Below are 25,607 nucleotides of genomic sequence, written 5' to 3'. Positions count from 1 at the left end.
CCAGCGTTTTCATGGCTTGTTATGCGCCTCTGTAGCAGGTTTGTCGTTCGTGATCATGGTTTATTGTGGAGTGTTCAGGAATATAACCTGCGGGACTTTAATGTAAGTCGAGCAGTGTGTGTGTGTGTGTGTGTGTGTGTGTGTGTGTGTGTGTGTGTGTGTGTGTGTGTGTGTGTGTGTGTGTGTGTGTGTGTGTGTGTGTGTGTGTGTGTGTGTGTGTGTGTGTGTGTGGGTCTAACTTCTCACAGTGGAAAGCTGAAGTGCCTTTACGCACAAGCTCTCGTCCATCTAAAGCCACGGTCGGAAGACTTGGAATTAATTACTGCGCGGTGGGATGGCAGAGGAAATCCTCAACGATTCCTTCCCAGATCTGAAAGAAGTGGAAAATAAGGTTGGCAGGAAAACACCGGAAAGTCTTCTGATTTGGATGAGGGATGCTGCGGACTGCGAAGATGGTCGGAGGTCTGATGTGGTCGACAGGGGAGACCGCAGCTCTGCCTTCGCCGGTAGCTTTTCCGACAAAATAAGCAACTTAAAACAAGATATGGTAAAGAATCCTGTTGTCTTCTCCGCAATACATATATCATATTATAGACACTGTATGCAGGCAATTAAGTTTTCTAGATGGACAAAATCTTCTGTATTGTAGTGAAGTGTGAACTGTTTGAGTGCGCCTGACTGTACCTGCGCATCTTCCATGTTTAGGCAAAGCCACAACTTGCACAACTTGTTCAGGAATAACTTCTCTCATATTCTGATGACATGTTTTTCTCTGAACTGCAGAAGAGTTCCGTTCTGAGCCGCTTCACCTGCTTATTTTTTATTTCTAATGACAGATACTGTCACCTGTCTCTGCCACACCCTTCACCTGGCTTCTCTCTCATTCACCTCCGTTCACTTTACACATTCTAACTGGATTCCTTTGCTTATTCTCTGAGCACCTTGCACCTCACCTTTGTTCCTCCCTCATTCTTCTCTGTTTATTTGCTCTTTTCTTTAGCTGGTATTGTAGTCAAATGAGCACAGACAGGGGCCTAACTAGTGGGTGTCAGAAAGATTAATGGGGCCCTTGAGAGCGTTTAAAGTGCTGTTATGCTTTTTTGGCTTTTTCCCTTTCCTTTATTGTGTTATATATCTTTTTTGTGTATGTTATAGGTTTACAAAGTGAAAAAGCCTAAAGTCCACCCCAAAGGCACTTACCATCTCCAACAGAAAACACTGTTCACAAACTGCTCCAAACAGCTCTATTGTAGTCCAGCTTTTACTTCCGTGACGAACGTGCGTCACTTTGTAACACACGTCATAATGCTCGCCTAGCTGCTAGCGTGGCACGCCCTCATACTCTGCTTCTGACTGGGTAGTAGTCCTTACCTAGGTACTGTGCATGTGCGACTCCCAAGGAGTAGAAGTGTGATGCTTCACTCTGTAGCTAAAACAGAGAGCTCAACACACAGGGAATATGGTGTTTTTTGAAAATTAAACCATGTCAACTTATTCTGATATAACCTCTAAATACAATTATGAACCTGAAAAAGAGCATAATATGAGCACTTTAAAACACAGCTTTCTCAGCTCTCCTGATACATATACCTGCAGTGCGCGCACGCACACACAGACACACACACACACACACACACGCACAGACTTTATTTTCACTTGCATCATGCTTATCTTACTCCTCACTATTAATGCAGAGGTGGCTGCGTTCTGCCGATGTGAGGATCCTGCGCCAGCTGGTGGCGGTGCACGAGGGTATCGAGGCCATGCGTTGGCTGATGGAGGAGCGGGGTGCCCTAGCCAGCCATGGCAGCAGCTTAACAGGCAGCCTGAGCAGCCTGGTGACTATGGAGGAGCAAGGGGCCTCGATGTCCCCCTGCAGGTACAGTACAGTGTTTAGTTTGGCAGGTGTACAGAAAACCTGTTCTCACTGAAAATGTGTGCTTATTTTTAAGTTATACCCAGGTTATACCAAGACCAATATCTTACCAAAATATTGGTGTAGTATGGATGAGAGATAAAAGACCTGTAAACATAAAATGTATTCTGCAATTAACCAACCGTTTTATGTCACATTTAGTGTTATCACATTTGGCATTTATTCTGCAGTGCTGTGAAGATAGGTCTGGCAATGTGAGACTAGGCCTACATTTGGCATATTCATCAATGTTCTGAAGAGTATACAACAGTGAATTTTCAGGATATGAAAAATGTGTACTTTTCTCAGGATATCATACATAGGCTACTGTGAGAATACACAGACAAGCAATATAGTAAAACACAAACTTGAACTGAAAATGTTCTAACATCCTTCTAAATGTCCACAATGACTTTTGGGGAAGTTCATGCAGTGTAGCCTCTGAAACCTAAAACAAAGAAATTAAGTTTCACAAACAGTATTAGTACATTTACTTCACTGCTGCATTTTGTGTGTAAACCAGTGATTCAGAAAAAAAGAAGCTTTTGATCGCCGAATCACCCAGGATGTAGATTTAAAGCATTGTCAGTTTAAGGGCTCAGGCTTTATATGTGGCTTAGTATTTCTACCATTGCTCCCACAGAGGAAGCCAGAGTCCAACTCAGGATTTGACTGAAACCGCCTCTGGTGAGGAATCAGCAGATCACCCACTGCATGCTGGGGATGGTGATTTAAACCACAAGAGCTACTTTGACATGCTAATCCCCGAGTCTACTGATGCAAGACCCCCTCGTCCTTCCAGGCATGGGGGACCATCATCTAGTCCTGCCAGCGGTTTGGTTAGTGCCAAATTACAAAAGTCACAACCACAGGACTCAGGTGTAGCTCCATTAAAAGACATCAAATATGGTGCTGACAGCATCAGAAGAGCTCTTTTCAGATCTAACAGGGCAAGAAGAGAAGTGAAAGCGGACAATGGTAGTTTTTCCCTCACTACACAGTCAGGGGAGACACTGACAGAGCATCAAACTCAGGAGACTTTCAGATCCTCTCAGAACAATAAGATGGTAGAGGAAGAGAGTGTGCATAATAGAGAGACGGCTTTGCTGGGCTATGATGCTCAGTGGTGCTGGGTGGAGTCACAGGACGATGTGACGTTTCTATGATCTTCTATGATGATATGTGGTTTGAAGCTATTCCCTCAACAGTTTAAAATGCACGTTGACACTAATGAATGAATGATGAATGATGCTTAAAGATAAATGTTTTACAGTCTTTTTTTCCCTCTTTGGCTTTTGATTAGAATGTATGCTGTTTGATGTGTGTATTTAAGGAGTTCCAAAAGACAAAAAAAAAACTTTTATTAAAAATAAAAGAAATCACAAATATGAAGAAGCTCTAGAAGATATTGAGAAATGTTATATATTTATATAGTGAATGTTTTACTAGGGACTTGAATTGCAGATTATTGATCATGAACTCTGAAGTCTTTTTCATGCAATTGCATTTCATTGAATTTCATTTGATTGTCTTATCTCATTCATAAGACAATAATGGCTGTCAATACTTTCTTGTGCTTATTTCTCATATATTGTCCAGTCTCTTTGAATGCTTTCACATTTATGGATATAAGGCAACAATTAAGCTGTGAGCATTTTAAAAATGATGCTTCAATTTGTATTGCAAATTGTTATGCAATGATGAGCCTAATATAGTAGTAGTTTCATTGGTTGCCCTTTAACATTGCACATGATTTTTCCTTGGGTGTTCTCTCCACCATTGTTTAATTGAAGGTTATAGATTAAATAATAAACACGTTTTTGCTGCTGTCAATATTAATAGTATTTATTTATTTGCATCATTATCAAACTTTTCAGCATTTCTACATATCCCAATATAGACATTCTGAGGTTCTGTGTAGTGTTTCTTACATAATTTATGTTTATAAATATTGTTCCAAACATAATCCAAGTATATGCACTTCCAAAACATGTATATGAGATCCCCACATATTAGTTACACCTTGTAAATTTAGGAGATGCATATCTGTGTCACATCATCTCAGAGCTCTGAAATGAGACAAACTATGAATGAAATGCCAATTCGTTACTCTCTAGCTCGTTCACATGTATGATGTTCATCTTTCCGACAGACCGCAAAGGCAGCACCCGACGACTCTCGTAGAAATCAGGAAGTGTTGTGCAGGTAGAATGAGTTCCCGGTAGCGATATATTTGTGTGACTGTCAGGACAGTGACATTACAGGTGGATAAATGGCGGTGTGATGGTTCAGGCACTCGTGAAGGAAACATGGAATTTTGTTTTATACGTGGTTTCCTTTTCGCCGCCTTGACGTCTTGGGCATTAGCAGACGGTAAGTGTTTCGGCAAAAGGGACGAAGTCAGAGGGAACTGGTGTTAGCATGTTTGCTAACTATCTCGCCATTCGAGTTTACCTGAATGCCAGAAATGTGCACAGTGTGCGCTCTGTGAAATGCTCTCACACTAACATGCACATGTAAAGAGATATTTTGTCAGCCCTATGATGAATGTGACCATAGATATATCTATGAATGTGACGACGTTACCTCTCGTTGACCGTATTGCTAATTGAATAATGTCAGCTGATGTATGTGTCTATATGGCCAATAAACTGATTCTGATTCTTATATAAATATATATTTATTTTTTATTTTTTGGTACCATGGTTGTTTTTTAAAGTTTTTTAAAGGTTAGGGGAATGTAAAAAATAACGTTAGGGCAACGTTCCATAAACTTAAACTTAAGGGTTAGGGGAACGTTCTGGGAACATTCTGAGAACGGTCGATGTAACCAAAAACTAACGTTCCCTAAACGCCAGGAAAACTTTCCATGGGAACCAAAAACTAACCAAAAACTAACCTTCAGGGAACGTTCCCGCAACCAAACTGGGAACCAAAAATTGTTACCTGGGAGTATACTGTTTCTGCTTGACATGCAACACGGTTTAGATTATTAGTGTGACAGCATTTCTTTTGTATTCTTTATTACTGAATGTCTAATTGTGTCAGTTGTGCTCTATGCGATTTCTCTTTATCATTAATTGTTGAATTATGCATGTACTGTAATCTTCAATCACATGCTTAGATCAGTGTACAGTTTTAGTATATTGTGGAAAAACTACTTCCCTCCCATTTTCTTCATTTTCCTTCCACTTACTTTACTACACTTAGTAGAAAAAAAACTGTGTTTGTGCACTTACAATGAAATCTTATGGCCTACAGATGGACAATTGACCTTTGTATCGGAGCTCTCGTCCAAACCAGCTCAGAAATTGTCAAAGTATGGTTGGTATGGTAATGTGAGGCTGCAGAGGTTTCATATACCAGAGGAAACTGCCATCGCTTGCTGGCTGTTTGTTGTCACCAAGGGCCACACCTTCCAATGTGGACAGCACAATGTCACCATGTAAGATATACTAACTTCTGCATCATGAAAACGTTTACCCATTTTCTCTGCTATATATGGTAGTCTCTTCTGCTCATGGGACTCTTCTTAATCTCTTGTTGTCCTCTGCTCAACCAGTTTCTCTGCTTAATATTCTGCCAACACTTTTTTTTTCTTCTGAAACTTACTTTGAAACCCTCACTTTCTTTTTTAGCCATATTCAATATGGTGCCCCTCCAGTTATAAATCCAGTAGGGTCAGTGTTTCCCAATGCAACGCTATGGAGCCCCTGTCTGTCTCTGATCCTACCGGTGACATCACACAGCTCCACAACCTTTAACCTCTCCAATCCTGCTCCCGGTGATTGGTACGTTGGTGCCCACTTGCCTGAAGATGATGGGCGCATAGAGCAGAAGGTTTGTACAGGGCCATATGCAGCATGTGCTTGTTACTTCCTGTTATTGTTGTTATTGTTATGAGTTCATGGAACATTGTGCGCTGGCCGGTCAACTTTTCACACTTCAATCAGTCATACTCTACTTTTCCCCAACCTGTTCCACCAGTGCAGGCAGTGGGTGGATCTTTTGTTATGTAAAGTAGCTAAACCCCATTCTTGTTTTTCTTGGCCTCTGCCCATATTGCAGAATTGCTGCTGGTAGGGCAGTCTTATTCACCTACGGCTGGCCTTGAAAGAACATTTCTATTTACATTATACTGTATCTTATATCTTCATATTTGTATTTTCCGTGCATTAGTCCCCCAATGATCTACATTGTTTTATTTTTTGTCTTTATCTATCAGGGCTTTCCGTCCTGCTCGTACTTCTTCCAGCCTCAGCTGTCAGTCAGGAAAGCGGTGGACACACCTATTTTACAGCAGGGCACATTCCTCCAGCAGACCGCAGCTTCTGACAGACCTGCACGCCTTAAGTAAGAACTGTCTGTGTGTGCATGTGTACACATCTAATTTCCTGTGGTCCCATCCTTTGTTCTGTTCTATATTTTTTGTTGTCAGTCTATATAAGTCCCTTTTACTGTATTTGTGTCTGCCTTAGGTTGTATGTTCCAGAGTTTGCCTCCTCTCTCTCCGTCTCTGTGGCAGACTGTTCGTCAGGTGAGGGAGCAGACAGCGAAAACTGTTCACTGGTCCTCAGGCTCGGCTCCACCTCTCTGCAGCAGCGCCCAGTAACAGTGAACTGCTCAGGGATTGGCTGCTCTGCAGCTCTTTACAACCCACCTTGGGATACCTGGTTACGAGTTGTCGTGGAAAGCAGCCTAGACAACCGTACTGTGACCTTTAGTATCATCTCCAACTACACAGGTGAACACAGAAACACACGTCCATAAACATAACTTTCACATATTATATCTCTGTTTAAATCCATTACCTGTGTGTGTGTGTGTAATTTATTCTATTCTGTGTTTGTTTGTGTCTGCCTCAGTGGGATGTAAGCCAAAAAGTGTAGGCCTTAAAGTAGATGATGACATCAACAAGCTCCGTGGCAATAGCAGCGATACCAACTCAACATCAGCAGGCAACAGCTCAGCGATTGGAGACGCAATTACCTTTGGCAATGAATCAGCGTCACTGTTAACACCGTTGTCGGCGTGTGTGTGGAGCATCCCTGTGCTCTGCGAGGAGGTGGATGTTCTGTCACTTCGATTCACTCCTGTCAATGGACCCAATGTCAGCGTTACAGATACACACCCCACGCTGCTCACCTACCCCCTGAACACACAAGCCACCGGTGGTACACTGAACCTACAGCTCACACTCAACACTGTGAGTACAACTGATTTACTACACATTCACACATACAGTATTCTGATAAAAATCTGTTAGATTTGAGAGTCTGCGAGTTAAGCTTCCATGCTGTTTTACTTTGATGCATGTTTGTGTGTGTGTAGACTAATGTAACCCTGGCGAACAGCAGCCGTGTGGTGGCCTGTCTCTCTCCCTGGGCTCCAGTCCTCCAACTCAACCACTCTCAACCCTGTCGCACAGGTAGCACAGATAACTGGATTGATTTATTCCCATTACCATTACACTGAGGAATTGGAATTGATGCAATAAACACCTGGAAATAACTGCAATACCTTAATGAATCAGGCAACCGAAATCAGCAGGAAATGGTGCCATAGGATTGATGATAAATAATGATATGCTAAGAATGGACAATGGAGTCCAGCTCATAAAAAGTACAAGTCAAATAAGACACTTATGAAATAGGACTGTCAACTCTCACATGGGTTTTTCTGCCTTCTGCCAAGTGCATGACTTAGAGATTGTCACGGTAAAACTTAAAAAGCACTTATGAAAGATTTCATTTTGTAGTGTAGCAAAAAAAAAAAGAAATCGGGAAGCTTGACTTTGCATTATGAAAATTAAATTTTGAGACACTTCTCATGTGTGTATCTGCAGCTTTGTTTGCAGGGTACGGTGTTCATGTGAATGCCAGTGTTCCTAAAGCTGTGGTCAGACTGCCTTTTCCCCAGTCAGCAACATGGTACCTCACCCTGCAGCTTACTTGCAACAGGTAACACACGTGCAAAAATTGCATTTCTATCCTTATCTGAAAATGTGTATCTAAAATATTTCTAAATATTTTCTGCACCTATGGTATTTTGTCCTTGTGCATCCTCCCTCCAATAGGAGGAATAACACTACTCTCAACAGGCAATAGATGCTTTTAAAATTCACACAGTCTACACAAATGTAATGTTTATGTAGATTTTATACACATTTTCACACCATGTATATTGCTGTAAATTCACATATCTGCTTTTTTGAATTACATAAGATTTAGCCTCGCATTGCCAGGCCTATCTTCACAGCGCTGTGCAGTAAGGTCTGGCTACACCACAGATACATTTTAGGATAGGAGAAGAAAAAAAAAAACGCTCTGGGTTGTTTGCATTTCTTTAAACCAATCACAATCATCTTGAGAGAGAGAGAGAGAAAATATTAAAGTGCACATTTTTATCCACATGTGGAGTGTTGAGACCTTGACTTTTATGAGATACCTCTGTCTTGTTTATTGTTTGTTTTTTTATGTTTAAATGTGTTTTTTTGTTCTGCAGCAGTGACTGTGGTAATACATCATTGGTGTCTGTGGTCCCAGAGGTGTTCCTCAGTGCCTGTGTAGAGGACTGTGGGACATACGGTGAATGTAGACTGCTGAGATCCTACAGCTACCTGTACGCCGCCTGTGTCTGCAAGGCTGGTATGACACGCACTCACACAAACATAAAGATACTTTGCATCTTACTTAAATAACTAGTCTATCTTTAACTGTACTTAAATAACACTGTATCCTTTCTTGTAATTTACTGATTAATTCAGTTCTGTATTTATTTGGTGTGTAGGCTGGAGTGGTTGGGGCTGCACTGATGATTCGACAGCTCAGTCGTTCTGTCGCCAGTTGACGGCAACTCTGCTGCTCACGCTCAGTAACCTGTCCTTCCTGCCTGCCATCGTGGTGGCCATCAAACGCTGCTACATCACTGAGGCCTCCGTTTACCTCTTCACAATGTTCTTCTCCACGGTAACACACACTCATGCATATATGTGGGAATATTGCATTTTAGGCGTGTCTCTAGAGTATTGTTCATATTCTATATTCTATTGAGCCCAGGTGACCTAAAAAGAAAATGATCCTCCTCACAGGACTGTGAAGACATCCACCATTTTTAATGCTGAGTGAACATGTATAGTTGAGGCACAAAGTGTACCTTTGACAGCCGCTAATATTTGTAGGATGTATGATCTATGTAACACAATAGCGTATTGATATGGTATAAGGATGCAAAAGTCAAGACATTGAATTTGTGTGTGTGTGTGTGTGTGTGTGTGTGTGTGTGTGTGTGTGTGTGTGTGTTTTTACCACCAGGAATCTTTTTTTGTATGCTTTAATAAGCAGATTTTGAGGAAAAACATTCATTCGTCAGATCATGGTCACTATGGAAACATCTTTGTGTGTTTTACATAACTGTGGGGGAGAAGAGCATTCATTCCCACCTATATTGACAGGTGGATAGTTTTGTGGCATTCAGAGTAATACCTCTGTTTTTCATGTTTTTTTCTTTTCATATTCTAGTTCTACCATGCATGTGACCAGCCAGGTGTAGCCGTAATGTGTATAATGGACTACGATACCCTACAATACTGTGACTTCCTGGGTTCAATCTGTTCCATCTGGGTCACCATCCTGTGCATGGCTCGCATCAGCGACACATTCAAATATGTAAGACACTGACTATCGCCTATTTACCAATAATACTATTATCACTCTTAACTGAGGATTAATATATTTTAAGATGCTAAGATTTGTTTAAAAAAAATGTCTTAATACCTTGTTTGTGCAGACTCTGTTTATGCTCGGGGCTCTGCTGATAGCCATGTCAATGCAGCTGGACCGCAAAGGCCTGTGGAACCTGCTGGGCCCCGTCCTCTGTGCCATACTGTTCATGGTCACTGCCTGGGTAAGACATACACTACAGGGAGTTTATAAAACTACCACTCTCATGGGAATCTGCTGCTGACTTCTTTATTGATAAAAATCTAGGCAGTCACAATGGGCAGAAAACAAAAGAATGATACTAAAACAATGATCTTGCTGTTGCTGAGGTGTGCTAAAATCCAGTTATCTTTTGTTTACAGGTGTACCGAGGTGTGCGGCGACGACATTGTTACCCGCCTTCTTGGAAACGCTGGGTCTTCTTCCTAATCCCGGGGGCAATCTTTGCCATGATCGGGGTATGTTTGTACATTTTTGCCGAGACTGAGGTCAACTACTACTACACACACTCGCTGTGGCACATCCTGGTGGCCAGCTGCGTGGTGTTCCTGCTGCCGCCGAAAGAGAAGAACAGGGAGGCGTTTGGCTGGAGTAGGGGCGTTAGCTGGGACTGGAGCTGGAGACCCCGGGTTTGTGGGTACACACTCTGTCAGAGCGGCAAGGATGAACTCTACACTGTCACATAGTAGGACAGGAGAGGCTGTAAGGAAGCAAAGTGACAAGGCATTGATTGTAAAACAGCACTGCAAACATTTAATTGAGATATAAAGACACGCACAAACACAGGGTGTATGCTCATTTTGACAAAATCTTACAAAATCTTTAATGTAGATCAAATGTAGACCTATATTCTCATAGGTCTACTATGTCCATGTTCACATTTACAGATGGTTTGCAAGCTTGCAGACATCCTGAAATACACACACACACACACACACACACACACAAAATTTAACCTAAATCAAACCTGCTGAAACCTCCCAGGTGGTCCATTCCACCAGCTTAGGTATAGTCTATATCCTTCACGTTCCACTTCCGGGATTGCTCCGGTGCTGCAGGAATTTCCACCGGATGCATGTATTTTCCGTTTCCTTCCGCTTTCTGTGTGTTGGAATTTTAAATTTGGTGGATTTATGAGGACTATTGTTAACTGCTCCTCAGATCTCTGCGTGGTAAATTGAGACAGCTAGCTAGACTATCTGTCCAATCTGAGTTTTCTCTCGCACGACTATTTTGCAGCGGCTCTGTGCGGAGTTTAGCACTGCTCATGACAATTCTGATTGGTTTAAAGGTGTGCCAATAAACCAGAGCATGTTTTCCTCCCATCCCCGAATGCTGTGTGGAGTAGCCAGACTCTCCTTCAGCGTGCTTTGGAGGAGGGTCTGGCAAAGCAAGACTAGCTTAGATTTGAACAGCAAAACCTTCAGGTAGCAGACCACTTGACCTTTGACCTCATGACCAGACATTTGTACATATTGTGTATGTACATATAGGCTAGGAAATCAATATTTGAAATATTTATAAATCTTTATATTCAGCCTCTCATTGAGTCCGCTGATAAAGTATACTATATTTATAGGTGATGTAAACACGCCTCATTCTTGTATCCTATATATTGTCATTTTCCGCACAGGCCTGGGCAAAATTTCAAAATTCTTTCAACTTTTCTATCCATTTAAGATCTGCTTGATTATTAACTGATGGGTTGTTTGGACAACCTTTAAGATAGTTTGGCTTTCTGGCTGGGTTCTGGAACTTTTAACCATTTGACATGTAGGGCTGGGTATCGGTACGAAACGATCAAACGATACCGGTGTACAATCTTCTAAAAAAAAAAAAAAGTCTATTTATTTGGTTTTTGCTTGCAGCAAATCACCGGAAGTGTTGTATTTGCAGCAGCAGCAGCAGTACCCAGCCCTAATGACATGGTCCTCATCAGCAGAAACTAGCTTTTTTTTTAATCTTTAAAATGTATCCTTGCATAAAAGGAACCAAACATCTAATAGATATGATTTAAAACCAATAATGTGCTTTTTCTGCTTACCACATTTATCATGCCTTCCCATAGTCCACATCTTTACATACTGTACTGTAAATGGCAGGAGGTTATGTTCATGTACAGATTTACATGACTCCGTGTCCTTTCTTTTTTATCTACTCTCCGTTCTCTTCTCATCTCCTCTGTTTATTTTGCCTCTTGAAAACCTTACCAGTTCTTACAGTTTACCAACACTCATTCTGAAGCACTTTTATACTTACCAATACATACCAACGCTGTTATGTACACTACCGGTCAAAAGTTTGGGGTCACTTAGAAATTTCCATTCCGCTCCATTATAGACAGAATACCAGCTGAGATCAGTTGCATTGTTTTTTTAACCAGGGCAGCAGTTTTCAGATTACATTATGTGCTTACATAATTGCAAAAGGGTTCTCCAATGTTGTCTCAGTTAGCCTTTTTTTTTTTAAAGATTATTTTTTGGGGCTTTTTCCCTTTTATTACATAGAGACAGTGGATAGGCATGAAAAGGGGAGAGAGATGGGAGATGACATGCAGCAAAGGGCAGCAGGTCGGATTCGAACCTGCGCCGCTGCAGGACTCAGCCAACATGGGGAGAACGCGCTTACTGGGTGAGCTAGAGGCCGCCCCTCTCAGTTAGCTTTTTAAAATGATATCAGATTAGTAAACAGAATGTGCTTTTGGAACATTGGATGAATGGTTGCTGATAATGGGAAATGTAGATATTGCATTAAAGATCAGCCACCCACTCAGATCAGCTGGTATTCTGTCTATAATGGAGTGGAATGGAAATTTCTAAGTGACTCCAAACTTTTGACCGGTAGTGTATGGTACATAGCCCATATGTGTATGAATGGGCACTATGAATGTATATTTAGATTATTGTGTCTAGTGCCTCCTCTTCACCTTGATGATTTTCACATTGTAATTTTGTACAGGTTCAAATTGAATGTCTCTGTCACTTTCATTTATAAAATATTGTTTTTTTTTAACCTTGTGTGTGAGACTGTAAATCACTTTATTCAGTTGTCACAATTAAGTAGGAGTATGAAATGCATTCCACCACTACAGTTAACTATTGCTATCATGCGTGTAAAAAGGAAGAAATGAAATGTTCAATGTAAAACATGATTTTACTTCCTTGTACTGGACAGCTACTTTTCAGTCTGTTAAAAAATCCAAACAGTATTTAGCCCACCAAGAATAAATCTATTGTATAAAGAGAATGGTTTCAAGATTGTTTTATTGCTTTTTATGTGGACACAGTCTCACAGGTTTTTCCCCTAAGGCACTCACACACTCTCATACACAGAGTGTATGGGGCATGAAGGGAAGCAGATTACTATAATCCTCAAATATATATGTGCTTGTTTGGAGTGTTGAAATACACATTTCTGTGTGTGTGTGTGTGTGTGTACGTGTGTGAGTATTTGCTTGTGTGCTCATATATGGCTTACCTCCATTAGTAAATTTGATGGGCTCTCAGATCCTGCAAAGCTGACAGATCAGTGCTGCAGATCACAGCATCTAGTCTTACTGCTCATTGTTTTTCAAAATCAAAGCAGCAAAGGCTGGCATATTGTGATTTTTAAGCGCTAGTATGAGTCAAACTTAAAAGTATGGGATTCTGCACAGTACTGTATGCAACTCAAAAACATATTTCACAAGATCTAAATGCTCTCATCTTTAAAACTCCATGCCCTCAGTTTATATTGCAGGCTTTCTGTCTACCTTAAGACTAAGACTTAAGATAGCTCCTTCACAGCCATAGAAGATATTATGCAACTGATTTCACAGGCTGAGTTGTCCTTACGATGAGTAAACAGTGGAGTGCCCGTTTAATGTTATAAGTCCTGCATAGACAATAATTCTTTATGTAGCCCTTTATGTGCTGTATTTACGAGTTATTCCCAACCTAACCGCTTCCTATCCTATCTAAGGGGTCTAAAAGATGATTTAAGAGAAAATATTCTATGATGTATTTATTTTGTTTAGCTATTTGATACTTTCACCTTTTCAGTCGTCTCCCAAAAATGATCTGAGAATGAAAAATCTAACTTTGGTTTAAGTGCTCACAACTCGGGTTTACACTCACACCTAATCCTGTGATGAATAGTAGACACGGTTAGTTTTTAGGGGTAACAAGCCGAAAAGTTGTTGGGACCCACTAATTTAATTTTTTTTATTTAACCAAGGGTTAAAAAGAAACGGGACGTGAAAGAAATAGAAGATAGAAACGCGAGGAAGTCAAATGGAAAGTAGAAAATAAAAGCCTGATCACAGATCCACACACCCTCACAGTTTACCACAGCATGCAGAGTTGAGAGCAAAACACAACACTGAGTGCTGTTGTGACATTTTATTGGGATGAAAACATGCTCGAGCAAAATTAACAGCAACAACCATGACAATGTGAAGCTCCGGCATGGAATGAACAAAACAAGCTAATTGTACGATAATCACACACATGCTGAGGCAAAGATTTGACTAAATACAACATATGTTGCATCTATATTGATCTATAAACAATATTTTTGCATTATGAAAGACAGAGTAGATTATATATGAAGGTTACTGAGGGAGAAAGGAAGATTTGGTATTAAAGTCCATATCAAGAACAACAGGACAGACTTTTTGGACTGAGATGGGATGTGGATGCAGGATGGCTATGCAGCAGTGAAGGCTGTAACAGTAGCACTAAAAGCTTGTTTCATTTTGCTGTGCACTGCTCTTGCTCTGGAAATAAGATGTGATGCTGCTGAGGTACGCATTAACACCTGTGCTCTGAGAGGAAGCTCTAATGTTGAAATCCTAGCTCTGGTAATGTTGCCGCAGTGAAAGAAAAGCTTTGGCTTTCACACACACAGTTTGACTTAAAAGGAAAAGCAGAGGAAAGCTCCTTGGGTGGTTGCTTTGGGGGCCAAAAGATACATTGTTTTTGGCCTGGCATCAGACATGGGAGCCGGCTGCAGACTTGGTACCTGCTTGCCCAGCCCCCTTGGCATGCCCGTCTTCCTCTGTCGCCTGGGCGACAGCCTGAGCAGGGGAGGGGTTAGCATGCCGTTGGCGTCTCACGAAGGGGAACACACTGAAAGGAAGGAGTGTTATGTTAGAGAATGATGTATTAAAGTAAAAGTAAAGTAAAAGTGGTAATTGATGTGTCATTTCACCTTTTCTTTGTCTCCTGGGGAACAATAGCTTTGGCCAGCATGTTCTTGTATAGGTCAGACTTAAGATATCTTGGGTAAGAATCCTATATACACAAACATACACACAAATACAACATTAAGTATGTTCTACGTCAGCTAACCTTAAACGTTGCCATTATGATGTGATGTGTGCTTTTAGTTTATGGATGACAAATGAAGAACTTTCTAAAACTATCTACCTAAAGTTGACAGAAAATGTATGTTTTGACCAAATAAAATGTGCTTGGTTTGCATTCTATCTGAATGGATGACAACTGTTTGTTTCACTAGTAATTATAGTACGTCTAGGAAAGGAAATCAAATGTGGCATCCTTCAGGGGTCAATACTGGGTCCACTGCTGTTACAGTTTGGCTAGGCCACAAAATCCAGAAACCCCATGCACGTTATCACAATTACGCTGATGACCATGCACGTGCAGAGGGGGGGGGGGGGGGCTAGGGTGCTTGAGCACCTGCCCCTTTTGCCCCTCAAGGCCAATGTGCCCTTTTTTTGTCCAGATTTTTTTTTATATCTTTTTTCTTTGACGATGGCCCACAAGTGGTCTGTTTAAGAATAATATTTAACAATAATAATTCGCTAGATAAAACGACCTAAACCTTCATATCACATGATGACCAGGCTTCCTGCCAGGCGCGCCACTTAGATACAAGTGAGTCCATGCCATCCGTCGGCAGCGCAGCCAGCAAGAGCGAGAGAAAGTTGAAGTGCAGGTAAGTGTGCTTTTGAAGTGATTATATATATTATAAAGGCCTCTAGCCGCTGCCGCTACATAACCAGTCTCCTCCAGGATTAAAACAGCCAGCTAACTTTGAAGTAGTGACATTTCGCGGTAACTACACGAGCTGCCGCGGCCACAATTACTCATCGTGTGATAGCCTCATAGCGTCACCGTTTCATTCTCTGATACACAAGAGAAGACAGCAGCAGTTCTCTGTAGGTTAACATAAGTGTGTGTGTGTGTGTGTGTGTGTGTGTGTGTGTGTGTGTGTGTGTGTGTGTGTGTGTGTGTTCGCTTTCTGCCTCTCAACCAGCAGCCCATTTAAAAGAACATGTCACTTCTTTGGGAAATTAGCTTAGGTTATTTGTAGTCTGCGGTGTAGGTTGGTGGTCTATACATTTTGACTTAATAAAGGACATCCTTATATTTTGAGAAAATAATCTGAAACATGCTGCATACCTTTGCAAATCCCTTTCTGATTCAGGGCTGACTAGCCCACTGCTACATAAATCTGATAGTCAGCACAGGTTGCACTTATAGGCTACAATTAAACTGTTTCTGGTTTGATATCTCGTTATCTTGTATTTGTGTGAATGTAGTCTAATGTAAGATCAGTTGCATTTTTTGGATATATTTGTGTGAATGTAGTCGAAGGCTCCATATTTCATTTTGAGGTGTACAGTATTGTGGATTTAGTATTATGTTAAAATATACAGTTTTTAAAATAAAGATGACATACTGTATATTGTTAGCAAATCTTGTTCCATGTGACCTTTTTTGAATTTGAGCCCCTGCCCCTCAAAAGGTCTCTGCACGGCCCTGCTGACGACACACAGTTATACCTATCCCTGTCCCCTGGAGATCGAAACCCTGTTAAATCACTGTTAAATCCTACTCTTCCAGGCAGCCATTGATTTTTTTATTCTCAAAGTTATGAAAATCAATTAGCAGATTTGTGAAGCTCGCTTGAGTAGTAGCCTAACTTCCATCACACTGAACATCAAGGCTGCAATTATATTTGGCAATAGGGCTGGGTGATATGGCTATCTATATACAGTGAGGAAAATAAGTATTTGAACACCCTGCTATTTTGCAAGTTCTCCCACTTTGAAATCATGGAGGGGTCTGAAATTGTCATCGTAGGTGCATGTCCACTGTGAGAGACATAATCTAAAAAAAAAAAAATCCAGAAATCACAATGTATGATTTTTTAACTATTTATTTGTATGATACAGCTGCAAATAAGTATTTGAACACCTGAGAAAATCAATGTTAATATTTGGTACAGTAGCCTTTGTTTGCAATTACAGAGGTCAAACGTTTCCTGTAGTTTTTCACCAGGTTTGCACACACTGCAGGAGGGATTTTGGCCCACTCCTCCACACAGATCTTCTCTAGATCAGTCAGGTTTCTGGGCTGTCGCTGAGAAACACGGAGTTTGAGCTCCCTCCAAAGATTCTCTATTGGGTTCAGGTCTGGAGACTGGCTAGGCCACGCCAGAACCTTGATATGCTTCTTACAGAGCCACTCCTTGGTTATCCTGGCTGTGTGCTTCGGGTCATTGTCATGTTGGAAGACCCAGTCTCGACCCATCTTCAATGCTCTAACTGAGGGAAGGAGGTTGTTCCCCAAAATCTCGCAATACATGGCCCCGGTCATCCTCTCCTTAATACAGTGCAGTCGCCCTGTCCCATGTGCAGAAAAACACCCCCAAAGCATGATGCTACCACCCCCATGCTTCACAGTAGGGATGGTGTTCTTGGGATGGTACTCATCATTCTTCTTCCTCCAAACACAGTTAGTGGAATTATGACCAAAAAGTTCTATTTTGGTCTCATCTGACCACATGACTTTCTCCCATGACTCCTCTGGATCATCCAAATGGTCATTGGCAAACTTAAGACGGGCCTTGACATGTGCTGGTTTAAGCAGGGGAACCTTCCGTGCCATGCATGATTTCAAACCATGACGTCTTAGTGTATTACCAACAGTAACCTTGGAAACGGTGGTCCCAGCTCTTTTCAGGTCATTGACCAGCTCCTCCCGTGTAGTTCTGGGCTGATTTCTCACCTTTCTTAGGATCATTGAGACCCCACGAGGTGAGATCTTGCATGGAGCCCCAGTCCGAGGGAGACTGACAGTCATGTTTAGCTTCTTCCATTTTCTAATGATTGCTCCAACAGTGGACCTTTTTTCACCAAGCTGCTTGGCAATTTCCCCGTAGCCCTTTCCAGCCTTGTGGAGGTGTACAATTTTGTCTCTAGTGTCTTTGGACAGCTCTTTGGTCTTGGCCATGTTAGTAGTTGGATTCTTACTGATTGTATGGGGTGGACAGGTGTCTTTATGCAGCTAACGACCTCAAACAGGTGCATCTAATTTAGGATAATAAATGGAGTGGAGGTGGACATTTTAAAGGCAGACTAACAGGTCTTTGAGGGTCAGAATTCTAGCTGATAGACAGGTGTTCAAATACTTATTTGCAGCTGTATCATACAAATAAATAGTTAAAAAATCATATATTGTGATTTCTGGATTTTTTTTTTTAGATTATGTCTCTCACAGTGGACATGCACCTACGATGACAATTTCAGACCCCTCCATGATTTCAAAGTGGGAGAACTTGCAAAATAGCAGGGTGTTCAAATACTTATTTTCCTCACGTATATTGATATAGGTAATTTCATATTACGATATAGCATGTTTTCTGGTAATTCAATAAATAAATAGTCTATATGTAATAACCACATGGTAAAGCCTATTTTTGTGTACTCTATACTCCATGTTAGCAAAACAGCGCCTTTATGGTTTCCTACAGCTTCACTCCTACGTGCAAGAATCAGAATGTAATGAGTCGTTCAAATGACTTAAATACTGCCGTAATGCAGTTCGGCCGCTGGTTTTCTGACATTGCAATAGAAACCATGTAGAAAAATATATCTGATAGGCATTTTTATATATCGTTTTGAGGATATATATATTCATATCTCCCAGCCCTATTTGGCTATGTTACATTCAAATATTTATCAAAAGTCTGTTAAAAGATGTTCACATTTTATAGAGATGAATTTAAACTATTGGATCCCTGGAAGAAGAAAACAAAGTACATTCAGATTCTTCACACAGTTCTATAGTTTCGGAAATAATTTAGCTGAAATGTAAAGAATACAGCCAAAGGGCTAAAACATGCATAACCAAATCTTTCCAGATCTATATTCAAAGGGTAAAGTTTCAAGTATCAAACTGCAATGTGTCGGAGGTCACACCTTCTTCATGAGAAAGTAGATGTGCATTTGTGCGTCGTCCATGATAAAACGATGTGGGTTTCTGATCCCCTCTAGAGTTTTATCCATTGTCTTACTGTCAATGTTGACCCAACGGGCAGCTCCAGGAGCCAGGAAGTTCCTGAGTCACACACAAAAGGGTAGAAGTCATCTGACAGTAGATATAAGTGTGCATTACTTTTGCATGTTTGTGTGCTTATACGCTTACTTGTAGATCATTTCCACTTTCTCTATGATCCTGGAGCTTTCTCCATGCTTAATATCCTCACAGGCCTGCCAGAAACACAGGTTCTCCGCTGGCAGAGAGAAAGACAATGAGGGTATGTATGCAGGTGAATAACACAACAGTCAAGCAGGAAAATGTGACAAACAATTAGAGACTTTTTATAGCACGGCGTTTCTCTGTGGAAAACCTTGGCCCCTGGCACTATTTCCTATGTCTGCGTGGATGAACAGATCCCTTCCTTTGCTTTGTGTCTCTAATGTTCTTCCTTATCTACTCTTTCCATCTTCCCTAGTAACCATATCATGAAATTAATCTTTTTTTCCACTACCTCAACCCTTCCATCTTTCACCGCTGGAATTGGAAAATGTCATTGGGGGAGATTATGAAATTCTGAATGCTAATAAGAGTAAGAACCATTTTAAGATGATTGTCCTATGATAACAATTAAATTCATTTTTCTTTCTTTATTAATGCGGTACGCTTCTCCATATATAATTCTGTTTTCAGCATTCCATTGCCACCCAAACCACGGGGTTGTGATTTAACCTGTAAAACAGAAATTTATTCAGAATAGAAATAAGAAGTTAGAAGAAATATGGGATATTTCTTTGTATGAATTCCTTTCACCAAGTTGGGTCGGTTCTGATCACCATACCTAATCACCAAATGTTCTAACATTTGTATTTTGAGTATATTCCAAGATTTTAGTCACTCTATCTTACCACTGAACTCTTTCTCCAGGTAGGTCATAAACTCCCGCCTCCCCATGTCGTCATTGAGAAGCTCCATGAAGCTGAAGCTCCAACGTTCCACTCGAAGACGTGTTGGTATAGGCACCCTGCTCACAGAGACACACCAACAACACAAACGCATCCAATGTGACACTGTGAACTACTCTGATGTGACTTTGAACCACAAAATGAATTGACATGTTAAGAGATGCTACAAAAGCTGAAAACAGCTATGACTTTCTTTAGACTACTATAGTGGACTGTAGTTTGAAGTTGTTATAATGTGTGTGTGTGTGTGTGTGTGTGTGTGTGTGTGTGTGTGTGTGTGTGTGTGTTTTCTCACGTTTCTGAATTCATTGTCCAATATGCGGTGTCATCAGAGATCCAGGGGTTACTGGGAAGGGACCCTTGCATAATGGGGTCATGGTTCTGATACTGCTCGCTGTATTTCACAAAACTGCACATACACACACAAATGCAGAGGCATGCACACGCACAAAAACACACAGTATTATTGTATTAGCGCTGCAGATCATAAGAGTTAATGGCCACTAATTCCAACTTGCCTCAGGAAGCATCCATTAGTGGCTCTTATAGTGGGAGCACTAAGCCTTATAGGCATGTGTGTGCACACTGGAGACGTAGAGTTCGGTTCAGGCAGTCCAGGACTGCAAGTCCATTAGTCCTTATGTGTACATGTGCATGTGTGTGTGTCTGCACTGCACACGTGTGTTCATCAAACTGACACATACCTTTCTAGGCAGATGGATGACTTTACACGGTTTCTTCCAAGAGCCCTTCTAGAGGTTTCAATCTGTAAACAAAGGCAAAAAGCACACGTAAAAATGTAAACACACAAAAAGAGCTATACACTCAATGTACTTAAAGTGAGGGTGTATACATTATATATCATTGTTTACCTCACTTTTGTAGTGCTCACTGTTCTACTTCTGTTAAGAAAAACACAGTCATCACTTTGGCTCACACAATGACTGCATTATAAATGTATACAGTCATATCAATAGCAGTATGCAGCTTCCCTGTGTCTGTATGTGTTCACCCATACAAACAATGCCTTTAAATTTTAAAGCAGGATATATTCTAAAAAATGAGAAATGCACAATGTAAAGTTATACGGTTCATAACATACTATATATTTAATTATAATCATAGATGAATATTTTTCTGTGCTGCTGCTGCTAATTAGAAATTGTGTGGGACAATGGAGATGGCTAACATGTCATGTCAAGGCCTCAAATATTCAACTTCTATTTATATTTTTATTGTATAAATTATAAAAAATATTGTAATTTACTGTATTTGTCCATAGTATAGCACAGCTCACTCAGACACTTACTTTGAAACAATCCCAGCAGCAGGAAAGGAAAGAGGGAAGAGATAGATAGCAGATGTGTTATCAATTAGCTTTTTTAGAGGGGAATAAACACTAGAACAGGAAGTAAGAAATATGATGCCACTGACCAGTGTAACTCCTGCGCTGTTATTTGGTCTCTCCAGACCCATGTCCAACACACTATGCGCCCCAGGCTAAAGAAAATACACAAACATACACACACTAATAACTGTGTGTGTGTGTGTGTGTGTGTGTGTGTGTGTGTGTGTGTGTGTGTGTGTGTGTGTGTGTATATATATGTGTGTCTCTGATGAGAATATGCGTGTTGAGTAAGCACTTATCCTTTCTTGAGCCTTCCACTTCACTGGCTCTGATTTTTATTCTCAAGTTGTTCTTTCTTTTTCTCCATGTCCTCGTCTCTAATTCATAAGACAAGATGGAGTCCCTCCTCCAAACTCTTGTCCTCTGCTTTACCCTCTCCTCTCCCCCACAGTACCTCTACACTTCCCATCATCCCTTTCCTCCTCCCCTTCCTGCCCCTCTCTTTTTATTTCCCTTCTGATCATTCTCTCTACTTCTCCATCTAAGAATAAAATGGACTGCTGTGATGAAAAAAGTGAAATATGATGATTATTCATTTTCTCTCTCTCTCTGTTTCCCCTGTTGAAGTTTTTACCAGATGGGTTTAATATTTCATGTAGGAGGCAGAAGGGACTGTGAGTGAACATTAGCGGGAAAGTGGGACTGACTGTTTAAATACTGTAAAACATGTTTCTATAGTTGTGTAGTATGGTAAAGCATTGCATAGTATAGTATAGTATAGCAGAGTACAGTATAGTATAATATAGAACAGTATAGTGCAGAAGTGTAGTAAAGAGTACAATAACAGTAAACATACCGGGGGTCTGTTGATGAGCCAGTAGGCCTGCTCCTGACATTCGAAAACAATGCGGTCAGCCTTTCGCCTCTGTTTGGATGCTCTAAACATAAATCACACTGTAAGTTTGTGTGTGTGTGTGTGTGTGTGTGTGTGTGTGTGTGTGTGTGTGTGTGTGTGTGTGTGTGTGTGCGTGCGTGCGTGCGTGCGTGCGTGCGTGCGTGTGTGCGTGCGTGCGTGCGTGTGTGCGTGTGTGTGTGTGTGTGTCTGTCTGTGTGTCTGTCTGTGTGTGGGTGCATGTGTGTGTGAACATACCTGAGTTGCTCTCTGGCTTGCATCACCACAAAGTCCCAGGTGTGGTTGATCCTCTTGTGTAACAGACTGTACCTCGTCTAAAAAGGAAGAGAAAAAGGGCAAGGAATGAATAAGAAAAGAAGAAAACACACACACACACACACACACACACACACACACACACACACACACAAACACAGAAAAGAGAGAATTTAGAAAAGTAATAATGGCATAGGCCAGTTACCCCAGACTATTGCATAATTCATAATACACACATTCTCACTCTTAAAGCTCTCTAACTTACACACACAGACACACACTTTCCTCACCTTTTCATATTCCATCAGTTCTCCTTGTTTTCTTATGTTCTTTTTAGCCAAATATATTGCTGATGGCATATAAGAAGGAAAACAAAAACAGTAAAGAACATAGGTTAAGAGATCTATGCCCTGATCTAGATCTATGTATGTTTTGCCCAAAGCTCCTGAAAATGCTTATCAGAACTCTTGAAAGATGTGATATTTGTGGAAGCTTTCTTAGAATTATTGGTACTTTGTCACATTTTATAGTGGGTGGAAAATGATTGTTCTCCCTCACAATTAAATATATAATCTATAATGGGGCCTTACTGAGATCACCTCTTACTCCTTCAGTTTATTTTTTTGCCTTACCATAATCCAGCTCTGAGGCAGGCCACCGGGTACTAGTCCAGAAGTAAGGAGTCTGAGAAAAAGAAGTGACATTTATTTTAATGTCTGATAGAGATTGATAGTACAGTGGGGTGATGAAAAAGTGGCAGCAGAGAGTGACAGATGGATGGGGGATTAAAAAGTGGGCTAATGGAGTGAGAGAGTTTAGGGGAGATAGCCAGTGATAGAGGGAATGTGACGGTTAAGCCAAACGTGGTAAAGCATTTAAACTGGAAGGAGAGGCAGAGGGTTTTTACAAGCAACCAGAATGAACATACTGCATGAGCGATGACCGACTTACCTGGAAGCGGTAGGGCGACTCATCAGGCCGTAACACAAGAGATCTCGGCTCCTTGAGAGGGTAAATATACCCATATCGCACCAGTAAGCCACTAAGGTGCAGTGCCTCTGTTAAACACCACAGAAGAAACTAATCATTGGACTGTCTCACAGTTTCAGTTTCTTTAGGTGACTGTCGGGGCTGTACACTTAAAGTAGTTCATCCAGCTTTTTATTCAAGCTTACACACCTTAGTCTGCTATAAATGTTCGTGATTTGTATAGGACACATTACAACTTATACTAAGTCAAAAAAGAATTGCATATTACCCAGGTTTTTATTTACCACTGTAAAGAGCCGTTTCATTAGTGAACGTTCATTCAAATTGAAGAAACTGAATGTGGAAAATCAATAATCAACCAACTGGCCTCAAGGAATACAATTAGTATAACATGCTGTGGGCCTAATTTGTCATAACGTTTGCACCTTGTCAGCAATCTCTCTCAAATCAAGGCTTTTTCCCAATGATGAAATGCATCATCAATCTTCAGTAGCGGCTCATTTGTTAAAAAGCTACGCTACTTTAAAGACTGACAGCTACCAAAAAAAACTGTGTGATGCATTTTAATCTCTCTCTCTCTCTCTCTCTTGCTCCTCTCTTTCCTCCTTAAGTGCTCTGAGGCAAAAGGGACCATGCGGCTATTTTTTTTTTCCAACCTCTAATTTACTTCAGGTACGGTAAAGTCTCCTGAGGTGAAAACCTGCAGGGACACTAATCAAACCCAGATCATCAGGTGAGTTAATCAAACATGGATCCTCTGGGGCTCACCCTATTCCTGTTTACTGGAAACAGCAACCCCCACATTACACACACACACATGCACGCATGCACGCAGGCACACACACACACACACACACACACACACACACACACACACACACACACACACACACACATCACTACCACGTCAGCTTGAGAGAAAACACCATATCCTGGCAACACACTAGCAATGCAAGGAAAACAGAAACAGAGAAGCACTACAAATACTCTCTTTCTGTCACATAAACACAAAATGGATGTATTAATACACTAACTTACCCTCCTCACAGATACTATATGTATGGATCAACCAGGCAATTATGTCACGGCCTGAAGAAAAAATGAGAGAGACAGAAATAAAGGAAACAAAAAAGAGGACAAACTTCCTCCCTCTACTCTGCAAAGCACACAGTATTCTCCCAAATTCACTGGTGCATTATGCATGACTGCTGGGACAAACACAAGCTGCAACGTGCATGTCCACACACAGATGCTAATGCACACTGACATAAAGGGACGCGCGCGCGCGCGCGCGCACACACACACACACACACACACACACACACACACACACACACACATACACACCTGTCATGGCGTGTGGAATGACAGTGATGAGAAGTCTCTGGTTTCTCATCTTCATTCCCATGTCAGGGTCCTGCATGGCCACAATCACTTTCTCCATCTGTCAGGAGAACACACACACACACACACACACACACACACACACACACACACACAATATGGAAAATCAGTCAAAACACATAAATCAGAAATCCAGATAAAACAATGCACATATTAAATGTTCTACCCTTTCATAACTTGCTCTCATCCTCGCACCGGTGCTCTATGTTTTCGGGTTCACAAATGGTTATATACTATAGGATACAGTAGGCTATACTATGTGACATTATAAGAACAACCTAAAGGAGACAGAATCATTCAATCTTACCTTTCGAAAGCATGACATTTGCTCCCGGTGCCAGCCTCCTTTAGCCATGGTATTGATAGTCATCTTGCGGGCTGCTTGGGATCAGTCGACGGGACGGTAAAGTGCAACACGAAGTGCTGAACTGTCGGGAGCGCGCCACAGAGTGCACCACTGTTTCCTTTTCCCCTCATCGGTTCGGTGCCTAGCGGGCGCGCCCCTGTGTAGATTAAGGGATTACAGTGTGCCAAAGTGATTTTCAATATGATATAGTTCCTGTACAGAAGCAAAAACAATAACTTGTCTACATCCCTTTATATTGTATACTTACTGCGGGTGTTCTGAGAAAAAAACATACTAAAACGTATATCCCATATAAAGAATGTCAATAACTACAACGTAGGCCTAAATGTATAGGCCTATAAATAAGAAAAATAAATTATAGTTTTTCCTATCATAAGGGTGGGCAAAATAGGCTGACTTAAACTATAAATATCTACAACGGAATACATGTATAAATAGGGTAGCCTATGAATAAATAAAT

General features: G+C 41.0%; 3 protein-coding genes across 4 annotated transcripts; 2 read left to right on the top strand and 1 right to left on the bottom strand.

Moving 5' to 3' along the window:
- The first annotated feature begins 207 nt into the window (after positions 1 to 207).
- LOC116045561 (leucine rich adaptor protein 1-like) lies at positions 208 to 3,585 on the top strand. 2 transcript variants are annotated; one of them, XM_036005505.1, is made up of 3 exons: positions 208 to 506; positions 1,695 to 1,879; positions 2,559 to 3,585. In XM_036005505.1, exons 1-3 carry the CDS (start codon positions 435 to 437, stop codon positions 3,079 to 3,081), a joined length of 780 nt encoding a protein of 259 aa, XP_035861398.1. In that variant the 5' UTR covers positions 208 to 434; the 3' UTR covers positions 3,082 to 3,585. The 2 variants fall into 2 exon arrangements, with proteins under 2 accessions (XP_035861398.1, XP_031149126.1); XM_031293266.2 differs by having other exon boundaries at positions 210 to 547.
- A 639-nt stretch (positions 3,586 to 4,224) lies between these two features.
- pgap6 (post-glycosylphosphatidylinositol attachment to proteins 6) lies at positions 4,225 to 10,719 on the top strand. Its single transcript, XM_031293252.2, has 13 exons — positions 4,225 to 4,288; positions 5,177 to 5,360; positions 5,554 to 5,755; positions 6,141 to 6,268; positions 6,394 to 6,659; positions 6,781 to 7,121; positions 7,247 to 7,343; positions 7,761 to 7,875; positions 8,420 to 8,562; positions 8,705 to 8,883; positions 9,436 to 9,582; positions 9,704 to 9,820; positions 9,999 to 10,719. Exons 1-13 carry the CDS (start codon positions 4,225 to 4,227, stop codon positions 10,320 to 10,322), a joined length of 2,307 nt encoding a protein of 768 aa, XP_031149112.1. The 3' UTR covers positions 10,323 to 10,719.
- A 3,257-nt stretch (positions 10,720 to 13,976) lies between these two features.
- Positions 13,977 to 25,297, bottom strand: rgs11 (regulator of G protein signaling 11). The gene is made up of 17 exons (XM_031293233.2): positions 25,088 to 25,297; positions 24,724 to 24,820; positions 24,415 to 24,465; positions 23,338 to 23,444; positions 23,019 to 23,070; positions 22,677 to 22,735; positions 22,369 to 22,445; positions 22,075 to 22,156; positions 21,305 to 21,370; positions 20,743 to 20,766; positions 20,575 to 20,636; positions 20,166 to 20,279; positions 19,814 to 19,929; positions 19,074 to 19,161; positions 18,848 to 18,986; positions 14,827 to 14,909; positions 13,977 to 14,744 (listed from the first exon to the last, which is right to left on the bottom strand). The coding sequence occupies exons 1-17, from the start codon at positions 25,148 to 25,150 to the stop codon at positions 14,606 to 14,608; spliced, it is 1,419 nt and encodes a 472-aa protein (XP_031149093.1). The 5' UTR covers positions 25,151 to 25,297; the 3' UTR covers positions 13,977 to 14,605.
- Positions 25,298 to 25,607: the final 310 nt, after the last annotated feature.

Source organism: Sander lucioperca, chromosome 9, assembly GCF_008315115.2.
Source record: "Sander lucioperca isolate FBNREF2018 chromosome 9, SLUC_FBN_1.2, whole genome shotgun sequence".
Taxonomy (NCBI): Eukaryota; Metazoa; Chordata; class Actinopteri; order Perciformes; family Percidae; genus Sander; species Sander lucioperca.
This window is presented reverse-complemented; position numbering and strand designations above follow the sequence as displayed.